This window comes from Chiloscyllium punctatum, chromosome 19 (genome assembly GCF_047496795.1).
Source record: "Chiloscyllium punctatum isolate Juve2018m chromosome 19, sChiPun1.3, whole genome shotgun sequence".
NCBI classification, from domain to species: domain Eukaryota; kingdom Metazoa; phylum Chordata; class Chondrichthyes; order Orectolobiformes; family Hemiscylliidae; genus Chiloscyllium; species Chiloscyllium punctatum.
This window is the reverse complement of record NC_092757.1, coordinates 68,498,692-68,520,099: the sequence shown is the minus strand read 5'-3', so window position 1 is coordinate 68,520,099 and position 21,408 is coordinate 68,498,692. Positions and strand designations below refer to the sequence as shown.

The window sequence follows — 21,408 nt, the reverse complement described above, 5'->3', positions numbered from 1 at the left end:
TTATTTAATTATGGATTCTTTTGACATGCTTCAAGGCAACCTGGAAGGAATGATCAGATCTTGAAAACAAATATACAACATATTAACATTAAACTAAACACGTAAACATGGTTTAATATTCTAGTTACTAATAACTTTGGTTGAAATTAAAAGACTAATCCACTTCAAATATATCTGCCTTCCTAGATAAATACTTTACTCTGATTTCAAATTTCAAACCAAGTGGCGATTCTACATATTAAAATAATCACAGAAATTACAGCAAATGGTTTGGATTCTTCAGGTACTTGCTTTTTACACTAATTTTCTTTTAATTACATAAATGCATATGTGATTATAACCCTCCAGCCAGGAGAATAATAAAACAACTAATAATTCATCCTGCAAGCTCAAATCCAAATTAATATTGTGATTTAACAAGTATCAAAAAAACTGACCTACCCACAGTTCACTGCTGTAACGTGACTAAGCACAGTGCACACCATATTTAGACAGGAATGTATTGAATGTGGTTAATATGCCTTTGGCATTTGAGTATTTTTTGGACAAGTGCAATCTATGCCAAGAGGCCAAGAAAGCTGAGTCATTTGTATGCATGCTGGAGTTCACCAATCTGGTTGGATTTTTTCTGGGAGGATTATCACATCAATCGTCCTAACCAGTCAGTCAGATAACTCCAGTTTTTGTTCAAAGAAATTTTTTTTAACAAACTAACACCCTTATAGGTTTTCTGCTGGATTGCTCACAGCAGTGTTGAGAAGAAAAATCTTTCATTCCTGGAAATTCCAATTGTCTGCTGGGTTGAGGACACCAACACATAAACTTGTAGCAGAGTTGCTAGAAATGTGTCAAAATTGAGGATCCTGATTGACTTCTTTGTTGTCTTTTAATGTTTTTCGTTATTCACTTGTGGGGTGTGAACATTGCTGACTGGGCCAGCATTTGTTTCCCATTGGTTGCTCTTTAGAAAGTGGTGGGTGAGCTGCCTTTTTGAATTGCTGTCATCCAAGTGCTATAAGTCAGCCCACAATGCTCATCCCTTTATGGGTACAGTATTTAAAAATGTAGTCTGTGTGTTGTGTAATAGAAATTTAGGGAGAAACAGTGTTGTTGAGGTAATGATACTGGACCAGTAATTCAAATCCTCTGGCAATGTTCCAGGGACATGGGTTCAAATGCATAGTGAGCAACAATTTGTACTGCATAAGAAATGCACCTAAAATTTTCTTGCAATATAAATTGGTTCCTTTGAAAGGTGGTATTTTTGCATCTGCCCTGATGAGTGCAAGATAAAAAGCCTCAACAGCATGTGTCTTTTTTTTTCTCAGCAAGATCCAAATTCTGTATTGCCGAGTGGCTATGCTTTAAAATATTCATTTCAGCAAGAATATATAACATCATCAATTGGTAACAATTGTCAACTGACATTGCAATGATTATGACACAGCGATCCTTCTTAATCAGATCAAGCTGCCAATGTAGAGTTTCCCTTTCATTTCAGTCAGGACTGCAAATTTTACAATAAAATACAATACAGCACAAAAACTGATCTTTCAGCCCGTTAAACTTGCACCAATTCCTAATCCTTATTTTGACCTGGTACTTACTGTGGTTTCCATCCCTCTGTTTACCTCCCATTCGTGTATCTATCAAGAGACACCTTAAACATTGATAACGCATCTGGTTGCGCTATCTCCACTGGCAGTACATTCCAGGTACCCACCACACTGAAAAACTTTCCCCACACTTTTCCCCAAACCTACCCCCCTCACCTTGAACCTGTGCCCTCTTGTAGTTGATCTTTCTACCCTGGGGAAAAGGCCTCTGACTATCCACTCTATTTATGCCTCTCATAAGTTTGTTGACCTCTTGCCAGTCGCCCCTCAGCCTCCATCTTTCTATTGAAAACAGTCTGAGTTTATCCAACCTCCCCATATAACTAAAATGCTCCAGACTAGACAATATCCTGGTAAACCTTCTCTGCACCCTGTCCAAAGCATGTACATCCTTCTGGTAGCGTGGAGACCAGAATGGCATGCAATGTTCCAAATGTCACCTAACTAAAACCTAATAAAGCTGTATTATGACTTGCCAGCTTTTATATTTGATACCCCGGCCAATGAAGGCAAACGTGCTGTATGCCTTCTTGACCACCTCATCCATCTGTGTTGCCACTTTTAGCGATCTGTGGACCTGTACACCCAGATCCCTCTATGTCAATGCCATTTATTGTATAATTCGCTACTGAATTTGATCTTCCAAAATGCATCATGTTGCATTTGTCCAGATTAAATGCCATCTGCCATTTCTTTGCCAAAAATCAGCAATCTATCAATATCCTGCTGTATCCATTGACAATCCTCCTCACTATCTGCAAATCTGCCAAGTTTAGTGTCAACTACAAACTTATTAATCAGACCACCTACATTTTCCATACAGGCACATATATTAAAATCAACAATGGTCCCTGCAGAACACCACTACTTACTGATCTGCATTCCGAAAAGCACCCTCGCCCCACTATTCTCTGTCTTCTGTGACCAAGCCAGTTTTGTATCCATATAGCCAACGTGCCCTGGTTCTCCTGAGAGTCTACCTTTCGTACCAGGCTGCTTATTGTTCCAACTTTTAAAAAAAAACCCAAGGCCTCACAAACTGTTTACTTTATTGGCTTTGGAGCAGACCACCCGATACCTCTGCGTCTCAACTTTTCTTCATTAAAAAAAGCCAGAACAAAATACACCTCTTATAGTCATAGTATCGTCACAAGCTGATAATTTCCCCTGTCATCCAAGGTTCCTGACTGCTGTGAGAAACAGGATGTTTATTGCACTAGCATAATGCAATATTACAAATACTGGTAGTAAATTTCACCGTGCAATTCAGTTTGACTCCAGTTTAAACTTCATGAGCTGTTGTAATTCTATTGTTTGTGTGCCATTTAAAATCATTTTAAAGCATTCCTGTTTACTCTCTGTAGGTGGAATAGAATCTGGCATGAACAATTTGATGACTTTTGAAACTTTCTGCTTCTAAAGTAAGTACATTTCCTTTGTAGGTACAGTGAATTTGAAAGCCTGGAATAAGTATATTCTCTGCCATAAGTATTATTTCACCATTACTGTGCCTGTTAAGGTGTATTGCTGGAATTGAATCCTGGACACTTAGCTAATTCTGAAGTTATATATTGATATGTTTACATGACAAAATGAATAAACGCAGTTTAAATGTCATCTGATGGCTTAGTTGATCTTCTAAATTAAATGATGATAAAGATTTTGTTAATTAATCTTAAATTATGCAATGCCTTTGAGCACGTTTCAAATGAGACTATATTTATGCAACTTTGAATTCTTCTTTTATCTCTGCATATGTTGAGATTAGGATAGTTATATTCCAGGGGACAGTGTATGAAGCTCTTCTCCTCAATCAGTATCCTGTTCCTGCCTTATCTCCATAACCCTTGATTCCACTATCCTTGAGAGCTCTATCCAACTCTTTCCTAAACAAATTCAGAGACTGGGCCTCCACTGCCCTCTGGGGCAGAGCATTCCACATACCCACCACTCTCAAGTGAAGAAGTTTCTCCTCATCTCTGTCCTAAATGGCCTACCCCTTATTTTTAAGCTGTGTCCTCTGGTTCGGGACTCACCTATCAGCGGAAACATGTTTCCTGCCTCCAGAGTGTCCAATCCTTTAATAATCTTAATCTTATATGTCTCAATCAGATCACCTCTCAGTCTTCTAAACTCAAGGGTATACAAGCCCAGTCGCTTGTATAGCACATCACCCATCTGGCTATGTGTGTGAATCAATGTTAATGGAGACTGTTGGTGGCTAACAATAGATATTGTGTAATGCCAGGTTGTGATAACAAGGCCTGGTGTGTGGAGTAGGGGGTGAGGATGTGGGAGAGTTCAGGCTGTAAAATTATTGAACTCGATATTGAGTCTGGATGACTGCAAGCATCCCCAAACAAAAAATGAGGTGTTGTTCTTCCAGTTTGTGCTGAGCTTCGCTGGAACACTGCAGCAAGCCTGAGATAGAGATATAGGCCAAGGAACAGAGTGGGGTGGTAAAATGGCAGGCGACTGGAAGCTCAGGGACTTTTGTGCGGGCAGAACATAAATGTTCTGCAAAGTGGTCGCCCAGCCTACGCTTCATTTCCCCAATGTAGAGGCGACCACATTTTGAGCAGTGAATGCAGTAAACTAGATTGTGGGAAGTGCAGGTAAAGTGCTCCTTCATCTGGAAGGTATGTTTGGGCCCTTGGATACTGAGGAGGGAGGAGGTAAATGGGCAGGTGGTACACCTTCAGTGGTTGCAGGGGAAGGTGACGTGGATGTGAGTGTATGTTTGGAGTGAAGGAAGAATGGACCAAGATATCCTGGATGGAACAGTCCGTATGGAAGGCGGACAAGGGAGGAGAGAGGAATATGTGTCTGGTAGTGGCATCTCACTGGAGGTGGCTGAAATAGCGACTGATTATCTTCTGGATGTGGATGCTGGTGGGATGATAGGTAAGCTCAAGGGAGACCCTATCATTGTTGCAGGAGAGAAGAGAGGGGGTGAAGGCAGAAATGCGGGAGATGGGTCAGACCCAGTTGAGGGCCCTTTCGACAACAGTGCTGGGAAATCCTCGGTTGAGGAAGAAGGTGGACATTTTGTAGGGTCCCTTGTTGATGATGGCTTCACTGGAACAAACGCGACAGAGACGGAGGAACTGTGAGAATGGAATGGGAATCTTTACAGAAAGCAGGGTGCGAGGATGGATAGTCCAGGCAGCTGTGTGAGTCACTGGGTTTGTGGTGGATATCAGTGGCCAGTCTATCCCCAGAAATGGAAACAGCGTTGTCTAGGAAGGGAGGAGTCCGAGAGAGACAGGTAAAAGTGAGGGCAAAGTGGAAATTGGAAGTGAAATCAATGAACTTTTCCGATTCTGGACGAGGGAAGGAAGGGGCATTGATGATATCATTGATATTTCAGGAAAAGAGTTGTGAGTGGGGGCTGGAATAGGACTGAAACAAGAAATGTTCCATGTACCCCACGAAGAAACAGGCATAACTGGGGCCCGTGTGAGTGCTCATGGCACCCTCTGACCTGAAGAAAATGAGTGGAGTTAAAGGAGAAGATGTTGAGGGTGAGGACGAGCTCAGCCAAGTGAACGAGGGTGGTGGTGGATGGGGCCGGTTCAGGCCTTTGCTCCAGGATGAAGCAGAGAGCCCTGAGACCATCCTGGTGGGGCATGGATGTGTAAAGAGATTGCACCTCCATGATAAAGAGGAAGCGGCTGGAGCCTGCAAACTGGAAATTCTGAAACTGGCGTAAAGCGTCAGAGGAATCATGGATGTATGTGGGCAGGGACTGGTCCGGGGAGAAAAGACTGAGACAAGGTACAAATAGATGAGTTCTGCGGGGCAGGAGCAAATAGAAACAAAGGGTCTGTCTGGGTAATTGTGTTTGTGGATTTTCAGAAGGCGATAGAAAGGGGAGATCACCTGATGAAATGAGGTCAGTGATATTAGTTGATACAATTGTCTAATGTGCCTTGGTAGGATTGTGGTCTGGGGGAGATAGGAGGAGGTATCTGAGAGCTGGCGCTCAGCCTCTGCAATGTAGAGGTCAGTATGCCAGTCTACAACAGCATAACCCTTATCGGCAGGCTTAATAACAAAGTCAAGGTTAGATCTAAGCGCACAGAGTGCAGTCATTTTGGAGGGCGGTACTTTGGATTGGGTGTAGCGGGGGCAGAGAATTGAGGTGACCAATGTCATGTCAGATTGAGTGCAGGTAAAAGGCTAGAGGAAGAGGTCCAGGTGGAGAGAGAGTTTTGGAACTGGGTGAAGGGTTTTTTTGGACTGGGAGAGGACTCTTACCCAAAGAAATGGGCATTGAGGTGAAGACAGCAGAGTAAGAGTTTGGCGTCATGTTGTGCCCAGAATTTGTTAAGGTGGGGATGCAGAGGGATAAAGCTGTGACCTTTGCTGAGTGCAGAATGTTAATCATTGGAGAGTGGATGTTTAGGAGGGATGGTGAATACCCGACAGGAGATGGGATTGGGAGAGAGAAGGGGAGGGAAGGAAGGTTCCAGAGGGCCATGGGTATCCCTGCATTGTTGCGTCTTGTAAGCCTTGTTGCCTGAAAGGAAAATAAAATGTTTCTGGTTAGGCGAAATGAACCAGAGGACGAAGTGGAACTGCGGATTGGTGCAGCCCTGAGCTAGTGTGATGGGATGCTATTGGAGAGAGAGAGAGGTTGAGTGTGCGCTTGTGACCCCATGTGGCCCTGAGTGTGGATTTCAGGGTGTGGTGAGAGCAGTTGTCTGTGGAACGTTGAACATCACGGAGATATCTGTGACCCTGGGAGGATTCAAAGCAGGAAGGATGAAACTTCAGTTGGAATCGACGCGGGGTGAGTCTGAGCCAGAGGCAGCCACTGTGGTATGTTATGTGGCTGTGGAAATAGGTTTTAGCAAAGACCTGGCCAAACACCAGAAGTGACAGTGCAATTAATGTTGGCGGACGAGAAAAAAAGATTGGAATGACAATCCTGTCAGAGAGAGAGGAGCAGAACTTCATCAAGGCAGGCATGCTAGAAAAAATGTGGTTGTGAGTTAAATACTAAATAAAAATGGAAAGAACTGCAGATTCTGTAAATCAGGAACACAAGCAGAATTTGATGGAAAAGCTTAGCAGATCTGGCAGCATCAGTGAAGAATAATCAGATTTAACATTTCGGATCCAGTGACCCTTCCTCAGAACTGATGATAGCTATTAAAATGTCAGTTTATATGTAGAAGATAGGGTGGGGAGAGGGGGTAAGGAGTAAATGATAGGTGGGGATAGAGTCCAAAGGGAGCATTTGGTAAATTTGTTTTAAAAGTGTTGACTTTCTAGGCCAAACACCAACTGAACTCATAGGGTCATAGACAACACGGAAACAGACCATTTGGTTCAACTTGTCCATGCCCACCCGATATACTAAATGTATCTAGTCCCATTTGCCAGCATTTGGCCCTTATCCCTCTAAGTCCTTCCTATTCATATACCCATCCTGATGCTTGCATTTTTGTGATTTTTACGTTCTTTCTAAAGTTGATCTTAATCTAAAACAAATGACTGTATTTAGTCATCAGGATTGAGGGACACTCCTTAAGCTATATATTTCTATTTTCTTCTTATTCTTAAAGCTATGCAAAATGGTGCTATATTGTGGTGACAGTGGAAAAGGTTTTAATTGTATTTACTGTTTTTCTCACTGTAAAATACATGTGACAATAAAATCATCCATCTGTCGGTTTGTGTCACAACCTGTGGTGTGGAACACTGCTCACATTAAGTGCAGTAAACTACAGTGTAGGAAGATGGCATTAGAAAGGGGCATCTGGGTGTCATTGGGTTAGCATGGACAAGATGAGCTGAACAGTCCCCTTCTGTAATGTGTCATTTCTGTCGACCTGTTATACTCAATGAGTGTTACAGAAGGGGACAGTTCAGCTCATCTTGTCCATGCTAACCCAATGACACCCCGATGCCCCTTTCTAATGGCATCTACCTACATTCAGGTTAACTATTGTATACACACAAATATCTTTAAGCAGTTGTTCATCTATTATAAGTTGCTCAGATGCAATTTATCAAAATGCAGATTTTACCAACTTATTCTGGAGTGATGTAATGTGGTCGGGTGACCCATGACTTCCAGAAATATTGTCCTTTCTTCATGAACACGAATAAAAATTTGAAGCGTGGAAGCCAAGTTTAAAATTGAAGAGTGTGGTCTTGGAAAAGCACAGCCGATCAGGCAGCATCTGAGGAGCAGGAGAATTGAAGTTTTGATGATGTGCCCTTCATCAGGAATGAGTCTTGTGGCCCAAGGGGGCTGAGAGATAAATGGGAGGGGGTGGGGTTGGGCTGAAGGTAGCTGGGAATGTGATAGGTAGATGAAGGTGCGGGTGAAGGTGATAGGTTGGAGAGGAGGGTGGAGCAGATAGGTGAAAAGGAAGATGGACAGGTAGGACAGTTCAAAAGAGTGGTGCCGAGTTGGAAGGTTGGATCTGGGATAAGGTGGAGGGAGGGGCAATGAGGAAACTAGTGAAATCCACATTGATCCTGTCTGGTTGGAGAGTCTCAAGGCAGAAGATGGGGCATTCTTCCTCAAGGCGTTGGTTGTTAAGTGTTTGGTGGTGTGGGAGGGGGAGTTAAAGTGTTCGTCCGTTGGGTGGTGGGGTTGTTTAGTGCATGTGTCCCAGATATGTTGGCCTGTCTCCCCAATGTATAGGAGACCACATTGGGAGCAACTGACACAGTAGATGACGTATGTGGGAAGTACAGGTAAATCTCATATGGATGTGGAAGGATCCTTTTGGGGCCTTGGATGGAGGTAAGGGGGGGAGGTGTGGGCACAGGTTTTGCACTTCTGGCAGTGGCAGGAGAAGATGCCAGGAAGTGGAGGGTTTGTTGATGGGGGCATAGACCTAACAAGGGAGTCGCAGATGGAATGATCTCTCCAGAACGCAGATAGGGTTGGGGAAGGAAATCTATCCCTGGCAGTTTGTAGGTGGCAGAGGAAGATGAGATGTATCCGGAGGCTGGTGGGTGGAAGGGGAGGACCGGGGGGTTCTGTCCTTGTTGCGGTTGGAGGGATGGGGTTTGAGGATGAAAGTGTGGGAAGTGGAGGAGATACACTGGGGGAGGGGGGATGGTGGTGGTGGTGGTGGAAATTGTGGTCTTTGAAGAGGTAGGCCACCTGGGAAATTCTATGGTGGAATTGGTCCTCCTTGCAGCACATGTTGCAGAGGTGGAGTAATTGGGGAAAAAGGGATCGTGTTTATATTGGAGGCAGGGTGGGAGGAGGTATTGTCCAAGTAGCTGTGGAAGTCGATGAGTTTGAAGTAGATGTCACTGTTGAGTTGATCGCTGGCACTGGAGATGGAGAGGTCCAGGAAGGGGAGGGAGGTGTCCGAGATGGTCCAGGTGAACTTGAGGTTGGGGTGGAATGTATTAGTGAGGTTGATGAAGTTTTCAGCCTCCTTGTGAGAGCATGAGGTGGCGCTGATACAGTCAACAATGTAGCAGAGGAAAAGGTGGGGAGTAGTTCTGGTGTAGCTGCAGAAGATGGTTCACACACCGGACGAAGAGCCAGGAGTAGCTGGGGCCCATGCGGGTGCCCATCGCTATCCCTTTGATCTGGAGGAAGTGGGAGGATTCGAAGGAGAAATTGTTCAGAGTGAGGACCAATTTAGCCAATCTAATGAGAGTGTTAGTGGAAGGGTACTGATTGCGTTGGCATGAGAGGCAGAAACAGAGGACTTGGAGGCCTTTGTCATGGCAGATAGATGTGTACAGGGAGTTGCTGTCCATGGTGAAGATGAGGTGTTGGGGACCAGGGAAATTAAATTCCTGGAGGAGGTGGAGGGTGTCAGTAGTGTCCTATACATAGGTGGGACCAAGGGAAACAGGATGATGTCAAGGTATGCGGAGATAAGTTCAGTGGGGCAGGAGCAGGCCGAGACGATGGGTCGACCGGGGCAGTCAGGTTTGTGGATTTTGGGTAGGCGGTAGAATTGGGTGGTGTGGGGTTCCCGGACTATGAGATTGGAGGCTGTGATTGAGAGATCCCCAGAGGTGATGAGGTTGTGGATGGTCTGGGAGATGATGATTTGGTAATGGGAGGTGAGGTTGTGGTCGAGGGGGTAGTAGAAGGAGGTGTCTGTGAGTTGGTGCCTGGCTTCAATGGTGTCGAGGTCGGTTTCTTTGAACAATTCCGCAAGTTGGCGTTCTGCCTCCCCAACGTAAAGGAGTCCACATTGGGAGCAACGTACACAGTAGATGATATGTGTGGAAGTACAGGTAAATCTCTGTTTATGTAGAAGGATCCTTTTGGGGTCTTGCACATCCGACAGAGATTTACCTGTTCTTCCACACATGTCATCTACTGTGTCCGTTGCTCCTGATGTGGTCTTCTCTACATTGGGGAGATAGAATACTAACTTGCGGAATGTTTCAGAGATCATCTCTGGAACACACGCACTAAACAACCCACAACCTATGGTCGAACACTTTAACTCCCCCTCCCACTCTGCCAAGTCCTGGGCTTCCTCCACTGCCAAACCCTAACCACCCAACGCCTGGAGGAAGAATGCTTTACCTTCCGCCTTGGGACTCTAACCACACTGGATCAATGTGGATTTCACCAGTTTTCTCATTTCCCCTCCCACCTTATCCCAGATCCAACCTTCCAAGGCAGCACCGCCCTCTTGAACTGTCCTACCTGTCCATCTTCCTTCCCATGTATCCACTGCACCTTATCACCTTCACCCCCACCTTCATCCACCTATTGCATTCCCAGCTGCCTTGTTCCCAGCCCCTGCTTCCCCTCCCATTTATCTCTCAGCCCCCTTGGGCCATAAGCCTCATTCCTGATAAAGGGCTTATGCTCGAAATGTCGATTTTCCTGTTCCTCGGATGCTGCCTGACCTGCTGTGCTTTTCCAGCACCACAATGTTCAACTCTGATTGATTGCCAGCATCTGCAATCCTCACTTTCTCTAAGCCAAGTTTAAACCTAGCTGGATCCTGCAATTTGCAAATTACAGAGCTGGAACAGACAGTATTTGTGCAGCCAGGTCTTGGACAATCAACTTCTGTCGAAGCCAGACAGACCTGGAACTGCCTGGCCAGGTGCTAATCGCCAAGTTGTTTTCAAACAAACCATTATTTACACCCTCCGTGAACCTGTTTTGTTGGAAGAATGTTATACAGACTTGGTAGCACCCAGGACAGCACTTGATAGTTGAAGGTTCAAAACGATGTTCTGTAACCTTCAAATATGGAAAGTAGTCACCTCATTGGACCTTCCTGCTCCCATCAATGTTAGTATTGAACACAGGCCACAGAATCTTTCAGAAGGGGAAGCCTGGAGCCTCGGCTTGCTCTGCTTTTCCACCTTCTTTAACAGCGTGTCCAGAGAGCACCTTCAATGAATAGTCAAGCAGCACAGCATCTCCAGCTCCTTGTACTTCATGGTGAACATCATCAGACTGACCGGACCCAGGACACCGCCTCGGTGAGACAACCTGAAGCTCAGAACCAGCCCTAGATGAGAGGGGAAGCCCAAATTGACAACTGCAGATTCTGAAACATCAGGCAATCCTCAAAGACTGAGGAACAGCCTGTCCTAGTATTACTGAATGGGGTATTACCAGTCCTTTCAGACAAACAGTTCAAAGTTGTAGGGTCTGATGGATAGGATGTGTTAAAATCCTCAGAAGCACATGTCAGAGATAGATAGTTGGTGCAGATTTTGAGACTCTATATTCAAGAGTCCTGTGAAGAGATTGATACAGTTTAATTAAAGTACAATAATGCTGTCTGATAAATATTATTTTTTCCTTAATGAGGTGTTTAGTGAAGTTTGTGTTGGATCTTCCCCTGACTCTTGTCCCTGTTTGTGATCTTACTGTGTAAAATGTCTGAGTTAAAAAGAGTTACTGCAAACCGGTCAAGTTTAGTCAGGGTACTTTACAGCAATAACTTTGAGCAAAGGTCCTTGCAAATGCATTGTATTTGCCCTCCTTAGTTCATGTATGCTTCTTGGCTTTGTATTCCCACCCTCTTCTTTCTTCATAAATGGTTTTAAGAAATAAATAAAAGTATTTTACACAATGCAGTCTACTTTCAAGATGCAGCAATAGTGTTGGCAGAGCTCCACTGTGGGAAATTTCACTGTTTATTTATTTATTTATTTTATTTTGTATAACTAGTTCCAGAAAATGTATTCTTTTTAAAACTACTTTCAGTCAGATCTACCTTTAAAATGAGCATGTATTGCAGAATGGAGACTAATCTAGTTGTTTAGATTGAAGAGCAAGGATGTTGAATTCAAAGTCAGTGGTTTATGGAACCTCAGAAGGATAAGAGATATATTGATTTCTATGTTTCAATCATCAAGTTGTCTTGAATACTGGCCAGTGTACAGCTGCACACAAATTCACTGGGCTAATATTCTAGGCCTCTTATTCTTTACTCAAATGCACTGGGTGGGGAAGAGTAGCGATTGCATGTATCTTAGGTACTGAGCAAGGTCCTGGAAGTGTTCCCTGAGGTATTCTACTCCATCCAACTCCTCATCCTTTGCCAAGGCAGATTCACAACATTCCCAGTCCACATTGACAATCTTCTTTTGTTTCCTTCCCAGTTATTTGGACTGTGCTTCACGTTCGCTCTAAATTGAGACGATGATATTGTTTCCTTCATTTTAGTCCACAGTGATAATGTTTGAAACCCTGTACAAGTTCATGCCAGCTTTTTTCTTTCTTGCTACCTCTAATACACTAGATGAGAGTACTTACTGAATGGTATGAAGTTAAATACAGTGGATGCCAAAAAGACTTGGAATTCAGGTGCACAGATCTTTAAAATGCCGTTGACAGATGCAGAAAATAATCATAAAGCCAATGGGATGGTAGTCTTCATATCTAGAGGGCTGGAGTACAAGAAAGCCAAAGTGGTGCTACAGTTACAGAAAACTCTGGTTAAAGATCACTTGGAGCAGATCCGGGCACCACATCTTGGGCAGGATATATTGGCCTTGGAGGGAGTACAATGTATGTTTACAAAACAATACCTGGACTTCAGGGGTTAAGTTATGAGGAGAGATTATACAAATTAGGCCTTTTTTTCCTAGCATTTAGACAGTTAAGGGGTGATCTGATCAAAATCTTCAAGGTGTTGAAAGATGTAGATAAAGATAAACTATTTCCACTGGTTGTGATTCTACAAGTAGAGACATAGTCTGAGAGTTAGGGCCAGACCATGCAGGAGAGATGTCAGCAGGTACTTTTACACACAAAGGATTGTTGATGTTGTGAACACCTTTCCACAAATAGATACTGGGTCAGTTTTATTAAGCAAAGGTGTTAGGAGATATGGGTCAAAGGCTGGTACATGGACTTAGACCATAGATCAGCCATGATCTCATTGAGTGGCAGAACAGGCACAAGGGACTGAATGGCCTACTCCTGTGCCTATATTCTTCTTCTAGCATTTCCCCTACTACTGATGGAAGGCTAACAGATCTGTAGTTCTCTGCTTTCTCTCTCACTCCCTTTTTCACTAGTGGGGTGACATTTGCCACCTTCCAAACCACAAGAATCATTAAATAGAATTTTAGTATTTAATTGTCAGTGTGTCAACCATCTTAATTGACACTTCCTTATAAGACTCTGGAATGGAGATTACCAGGTCCTGGGCTCAGTGGTCAGCACTGCTGTCTCACAGTGCCAGGTGTCAGGTTCTTTTCCTGAGGTTTCGCACACGAGATGCAATTTGCATATGCCAACTTCTGCAAACCGTTTATTAAGGCTGTCAAAGTGAGGCTCTGAATAAAGAAAACATGTCCCCTTTATACAGGTCAGTTGGTCATGCTCACAGATACTCTGGCCACACCCCCATAGTCACATGCCACTCAAGACACCCCCCCCCCCCCCCCCCCAGTCACTCCCTCACAGTCATATGGTAGGATGAGATCGTCCTCCGAGATAATGTAAACGTAAATTCCCTAATACTGGGGAATCTGGTCATGGAAAACAGGAGAACCACCTATACAATGTATTCAAGATGAACGGATACTCAAAAAATCCAGTCCGCAGATTCCTCAAGAACAAGCCACGACAAGCAGACCAAACACAGCCAGAAACCCTAACCACCTTACCATACATCAAAGAAGTTTCAGAAATGACAGCCAGACTTCTAAGACCCCTCGGAATCCTAGTAGCACACAAACCCACCAACACTCTCAAACAAAAACTAACAAACTTAAAAGACCCAGTACAACCCATGGACAAAACCAACGTTGTTTACAAAATTCCATGCAAGGACTGCCACAAACACTACGTAGGACAAACAGGAAGAAAGTTAGCCACCAGGATACACTAACACCAGCTAGCCACATAAAGACACGACCCTCTCTCCCTCGTAGCCCTACACATGGAAGAAAAAAACCACCATTTCGACTGGGACAACACATCTATTCTGGGACAGGCTAAGCAAAGATATGCCAGAGAATTCCTAGAGGCCTGGCACTCCAACCACAACGGCATAAACACACCAATCTAGATACCATATATCAACCCTTCAGAAAATGAACAGGAAATGACATCACCACAAACCCCAGGAACCCCATCCATGACAGACAAATAAATAGAAAGCAGGAAACAACAGCTTTGCTTCACTTAGAGGTCACCACTGATGATGTTACCTAGCCAGGTAATGAAACGTCTGGATATCAAACCTACAGCTCAGTGAGCAAACCTACACCCTAAATCTCAACCTGAGCTACAAACCTTGCATGCACAATGTAATTATTTAACTTTTCTGACATTTCCCCCACCTAACTGTCACCAGATGTGCTCCAGAGGTGAACACAAGATTCCATTTTCATCAACGTTTGAGCTGAAACTTTTGACTTTCCACTTATATTGTTATTATGGTTTACTTACTCTTAGTTATTTGCATCAGGATTGTTGGTACATGATGTAAAACATGATTGGCTGGATAGGCTAAAACTTCTTTCACTGGAGTGTAGGAGGGTGACAGGTGACCTTTTAGAGGGCTATATAGTCATGAGGGGTATAGATAAGGTGAATGGCAGGCATCTTTTCAATACGGTGGGGGATTTCATGACGAGGGGACATGCTTTGAGGTGAGAGGAGAAAAATTTAAAGATACGAAGGGCAGTTTCTTTTTACAGAGAATGGTTCGTGTGTGGAATGAACTTCTAGAGGAAGTAGTGGATGTGGGTCGAGTTACAATGTTTCAAAGACGTTTTAGAAAAGTACATGAGTAAGAAATGTTTGGAGAGGTATGGCCAAACGCCAGCAGGTGGGACTAGTTTAATTTGGGATTACGGTCGGCATGGACTGCTTGGAGTGAGGAGTCTGTTTCCGTGTTTTATGACGATGATTCTATGTTTCCTCATTAATAAAGGAAGCAAAGTAGGGCATGATTGTTATGGTTCTGGGATGTATTTTTTGCAACATTTGTTAACATTGTAATTGTTTTATCTGGTAACAAGTGTGTTATCATAAATGTTACTTTAAATCATAACTATGTCTTAGTCTTTTATGCTGGCGATTACTCGTAAAAGCAGAACAAGCATCTGTTATATATGAAAACTCTCACGCAGAATGTAATAAATTACTTTCTGATTCATGTAACAATACATGCTAATATGTGGAAGTATTTTTTGATTTTATGACATTTGCTGTCTTATTGCAGTCTTTTGTTGTATTGCTGTGAACAATACCAATCCTATATTAAATCTTTTTTAATGTCTCTGACCTCCGAATGAGCTGACTAACCACATTAGAGAAAGAGTCAGGATTCTAATCTGCAGTCTAATGAGCTACCTAACAACAATTATGCTTAAAGCAGTGCAGCATTTCCTTAACTCACTTGAGGTGTTGAAGATTGTGGGGCAAAAAAAATTAGTCATTCATTATCTAATTGAATAGTGAAACAGGCCTAAGGTCGTAAAGAGTAAGCTGTTGTTCTTTTTTTAAATTTTTTATCTGTCAAATAGTGTTTCATACAACTCCCAACACGTTATGAATACATAGAACATTTTAATTTAGAATCCTCTGTATGGACGGTAAAATTACTATAACTGGGAATGTCCTTTTAATTTCTGAGAGTACATGCTCAGTGTTTTTGCTGAACCATAGAGCTTGAAAATTTCAAGGTTAATAGCAACTGTGTGTGATTTTGTTTCTATGGTGACTTGTACCAATATTTTCAGAAGTGGAAAAGGTCAGTGGTGATATAATGTATGCTGACTTGTATTGTGATTGTTCTTGGAGGTTGTGTATGATATTTTTTGATTATCGGCTATCTATTTTACTTCAAACTGATCAAGCTGATGATGGATTTTGTGCACAGAATGATGAATGATAACTGCACACTCCCAAGCCTGTATTACAATTCTTAGCCTTTTGCCAGAGTCATGTATTAATGCCTATTAGTAGTCGGGGCTGTAACAACGCTGTTTCTATAGCAACCACCCTGCTTTAACCTGCTTTAAATCTCTTTATTTACTTAAGGATTGATTATGACATTTATTTTCAGGAAATTCATATTTTGCTGTGTATATATAGTTGGGTTTGGGAGCATATAAATTAGACAGTAAATGTTCTTGAGGATTTCAGTTGATAAACAGTACAAATTAATGCCCTCGGACTTAAGTATTATTAGAGCGCCCTCAAGTGTCTTGTAGTTTAAATGTATTTTATTTAGAACTACAACTTCCTAGTTCTCTTTCTTTTGGCAGTGATCTTTTTGTGATGACACTGACCCGTCCATGGGCACCGTTACGATCAGTTTTTTGATTGAATAGTTATTGTTCCTGTGGCGTTTGACAATGGATGTCAGCAGTCTTGTTGACATTGTGTTGACTTCAGAGATAACTCAATTCCTGTGCTTATTGGTTGTTTACACAAGTGCATTTCCAACAGGGCAGATTTATTCTCCTATATCAAAGCCCCAAAACCATTTGTACTTCCTCCATCCCTCACAGAGATCAAGTGGTTTTGAAAAGCGATTGAATCTGAGACATATTAATTTGCACAATTTCTGCACAGTATAAAAGTTGTTGATCCTCTTGGACAGTTTTTTTTTCTTTTCAACTAGTTCATATCTTGAGATTTTGATTGGAGTTCTTATTCTCCAATCTTTGTTAACAACCAGACTCATAACCACCAAGTTCTTTGGTGAAGCTTTATGCTTCCGTGAAATTAGAAGAAATTTTAAAAAACGGATTGAAATAAATGGGTATTTTTTCTTTTGAAGTGAAAGAACTTTCTGATGATTTTGCGAGGGGTAGATAAAAAAATTCAGGGATCTCCTTGTGCTTGAAGTTCTAATGAACTGCCCCTTTGGGAGTTACAGAAAATCCTCAGGTTAAACAGAAGTCATAACAAAATTCACTAGCAAGAAACAAATGTTTTTTATAGTGAAATAGTGCCATCTAGTTATTCTTGGATAGCAATTCTGGTAAATATATTTTGAGCTCAATTAGTAAATCTGAACTCCAAGTGTCAGATGTTCAAAAACTATCAATCCTTTCAAAGACCATGAGTAGAATTTTATCGAGGTCTGAGTGAGTGGTCTATGCCACAGCATGTGGCAGAACTGGACAACAGGTCCATCTCTGTGTCAAGATCATCTAATATCCTCCTTTATATTTTTCACAAGCAGCTAGGCAGTGGATTGATGGGGATTGATGCTTGTCAAATGCTGTATTAACTCTGCAATTTGCCTCATTAATATTCACATACAGGATTATACAGGACATTGGTGAGACCACACCTGGAATATTGTGTGCAGTTTTGGTCTCCTTATCTGAAGAATAATGTTTTTAATATAGAGAAAATGAAGTGACGGCTTATCAAATTACTTCCTGGAATGGCAGGACTGATGTTTCAGAAGAGATTGAGTTGGTTCTGATTGTATTCACTGGAGTTTAGAAGAATGAGAGGGGACCTTATAGAAATCTATAAAATCCCAACAGGACAAGACCGGTTAGATGCAGGAAAGGTGTTCCAATGGTGGTGGAATCTGGAAACAAGGATCATAGTCAAAGGATGAGAGATAAATTTTTTAGGACTGAGATAAGGAGAAATCTCTTTATCCAGAGAAATGGTGAGCCTGTGGAATTCACTACCATAGAAAATGGTTGGGGGCCAAAACCTTGTGTCCTCAAGAAGGTGGTTAATGCAGTTCCTGTGGCTAAAGGGATCAAGGGTTATTGGGGGAGGTGGAATTAGGGTATTGAGCTCGATGATCAGCCATGGTCATGTTGAATGGTGCAGCAGTGCTGTGGAGTTTAATGGCCTACTTCTATATTTCTATGTTACTGTTTCATTCTCTCATTGTACTAGACTTGCCAAACAAGTTAAATGTCATAAAGACTCAACATGGAAACCAGAGAGGGTATGTAGCAAATTCAGCTCACTGCTTGCTCTGAATGATTTCCATGTTGGAACCCGAACACCAACATCTCAAGAAATACTCCATGGATACCAGCCACATGTACCCTATATCAATGGACATTGGCAATCTGACATATGCAATCTCACAGTAGACTCATAGCACATCTCTGATCTACTTACAGGACACTTTTGCATCTCAAATCTGCACTTCAGGCTGCATTGACAGCTATTAATATTGTAACATTGCAGCAGTACACTCAGGCCACATGTACAGACTGATTTTCTGGACTCTTCACTTGCACGCATGGTGTTCACTCACACTGAGGGTATCCAGATACTCCTTATCCTTGCCTTGCCTTTTTGCACTTTGCCCCCTCAGCTAGAGATACCAGGTTTATGTTACGCTGTTTTGCCTCGCCATATAACATAGGCACAAAGCCAAGAAGCTTGTCATTGTTAGCAGTCCTCAGTCAAGTCAAAGGGAATAGCTTTTGCTTTGGATTCCAACACAGTTATGTCAAGGGGAGCCTCCAGATCTCATCCGTGCCCACCGTGGGGCAATCAGTCAGGATGTTATTCTCATAAGGACGAGGTCTTTAACCTGTCTTGAGTCTTTTTACCCCATTGTGCTGAACCCATATTGGTGTAGAGCTAATTTCGTTTTGTGTCCAACTATTGTATTTTTAATACTTAAAATCTACTTGGTTGCACTATTAAAATATTGACAATTGCATCTTCCTCCCCAGTAATTTTCAATCATTCTCTGCAGGCAGTGATCATGGCTGACACGATATTCGGAAGTGGAACTGATCAGTGGGTGTGTCCTAATGACAGGCAACTTGCCCTTCGAGCCAAGTGAGTAATTATGCAAATTAAATTCCAAATTTTAAACCGGTCCAAAATACTTTCTGTGCATGGTTTATGTTGAAATAGTTTGAAAAGGAAACATACTTCCAAGATTTTCTCTTCTGCAAATTTGAATCTTACTCTTGTCTGGGATGTCTGTCTGCAGGGAAAATGCAAGTGAAAGAGTCTTTTACTTGAAAGTGTCAAATGTTGCACTTGAAAATCCGTTGCATTTGCTTGTTGTTATTTTAGTGATGTACCACTTCCTTATGTGTTCTATAAAAATTGGGCTTGGTGTTTGATGAATCCTCCTTGCTGCCTCTCTCCACTTCCTGTTGTTGGTTGCCCGAGTCCCAAGGTCATCTTTCCCAGCTGCTCATTTTCATTCTAGCTCACAGACTGCCTTTCTCCTTTCTATCTTGTTGCTGCTCATCCCATGGGTTGAATATTAAAAAAGCTGCATTGAAAGATGTGACTGGAACCCATGAGTGATCATCTGAGCAATGAATCCGATTATGTGTTTTCTTCCTTGCACATTCTCTGTAGTACATGGCACTAACAGCTGTAGGATAATAACCAGATTTCAACAATGATGTCAGATCAAATGAATCTTGCTTTGTCATGTCACTGTACACCGTGTCAATCGTTAATAAATGTCCATCAGTTTGCACTAATGTGTCCAGTCCTAAGACTCCAGAACCTGCTTGTGATATTAATACATCCTCAATTATTGAAAGCGCAGTCAACCATATAAATAATGGAGGAGGGCTCATGCAGCACAGTAGTAGCGTTCCTACCTTTGAGCCAGAAGTCCTATTTCAAGGTCCACCGGCTCCAGAGGTGTGTCATAACACATCAATAAATTGATTAAACATGTCTGTTTTAAAAAAATGTATATTGTTCTTGTGGGCTGTTTGAGGTCAGGTAGCAAAAATCTGGGTTTGAGTCCTACCTGCCACAGATGTGTATCATAATGTGTACAAATAGGTTGATTTAAAATCTTACTAAGTTTTGTGCGAGGCAGAAAGAGAAGCTAAACTATACAGGGGGTGATTTCTAACGGAATGACTGGGAAGAACAATTCCCAATTTCTCTTCTATGTTGGCTACAGTTATAAACTTGCCACTTTCCCTTGAATGTTTTCACTCACCGCTTGAGCTAGTGACACTTTCCATAAGCTTCTCTGAAAAGGAATACCACTCGATGCCTCACCAGTTCTACACTTAAATTACTTAAACTTCTGACACTTGTGCCTGTTTAATCTGTCCTATTGAGAAAAAAGCCCAGCTCTCGTAGTCTATTGTGACACCTAGGTATCAAATCTGGACACCATCAACATCACTATTATGTTACTTACCATGTGAAGGGATCATAAAAGGGGTATGAGTATAGATGAACCCACACTAAGGTTTTGCACAAGGATAATATTTACTTTAGGACAATACATCCAAACATACTGTGGCATTGTAATAGCCTATGGTATGCTTTGTGAATTCTAATAGCCTGCAGTACTGTTTGTGAAACTTTCAAAGAGATGCATGAACTATGACATCAGATTATTTCCCCTGCACAAGAACATTGGATTTTAATTTACAATAAGAGTAGCTTACCAGCAAAAATGTCAAAGTTGAGCTCACCTCCTCGTATAGTGTCATAGAGTCATACGGCATGGAAACAGATCCTTTGGTCCAACCAGTCCATGCGGACCATAATCCCAAACTAAACTAGTCCCACATGTCTGTGGTTGGCTTCTATTCCTCCAAACATTTCTTATTCATGTATTTACTCAAATATTTTTTTTTCCATTATAACTGTACCCACATTTACCATTCCTCTGGAAGTTGATTCCACACGTGAACCACTCTTTGTGATTAAAAGGTTGCCCCCTCAAGTCCTTTTTTAAATCATTCTTCCCTCACCTTAATAACATGCCCCATAGTATTGAAATCTCCAACTCCTCGGAAAGACACCTGTCATTCATCTTATGTAAACTCCTCATGATTTTAAAAATCTCTATAAAGTCAAACTCCTCCACTCCAGCCTTTTGTTATAACTCAGACCTTCTATTCCAGGTAACATCCTGGTAGATCTTTTCTGAACCTTCTCCTACTTGATAATATCCTCGATATAACAGGGTGACCAGAATTGTACACAGTACTCTAGAAGAGGTCTCACCAATGTTCTGTACAGCCTCAATATGACGTCCCAACTGCTATACTTAAAAGTCTGAGCAATGAAGGCAAGTCTGCTAAACACCTTTTTAATCATCCTTGTCTACATGTGATGCAAACTTCAAAGAATTATGTACCTGAACCTGTAGGTCTTTCTGTTCTACAACACTGGCTAAGGCCCTCCCTTTCATTTTAAAGTCCTGCACATGTTTGTTTTTACCAAAATGCATTTATCCAAATTAAACTCCATCTGCCACTCAGCCCATTTGACCCAGTTGACCAAGATCTCTTTGTAATCTTAGATAATCTTCTTCACTGACCACTATACCAGCAATCTTTGTGTCAAAAAACAAACTTACTAACCACGTCTTGTATATTCTTATCTAAATCACTTCTATAAAGGACA

General features: G+C 42.1%; 1 protein-coding gene across 3 annotated transcripts in view; it reads left to right on the top strand.

Annotated features, from left to right (window-relative positions):
• Positions 1-21,408, top strand: part of LOC140491439 (rab effector Noc2-like) — a 168,701-nt gene that overhangs the window by 49,938 nt on the left and 97,355 nt on the right. For all 3 annotated transcript variants that reach the window (XM_072589609.1, XM_072589608.1, XM_072589610.1), the window contains exons 2-3: positions 2,981-3,037; positions 18,755-18,840. In XM_072589609.1, coding sequence (XP_072445710.1) covers positions 18,764-18,840 — 77 coding nt within the window. In that variant the 5' untranslated portion in view covers positions 2,981-3,037; positions 18,755-18,763. The remainder of the gene's footprint in view (positions 1-2,980; positions 3,038-18,754; positions 18,841-21,408) is intronic.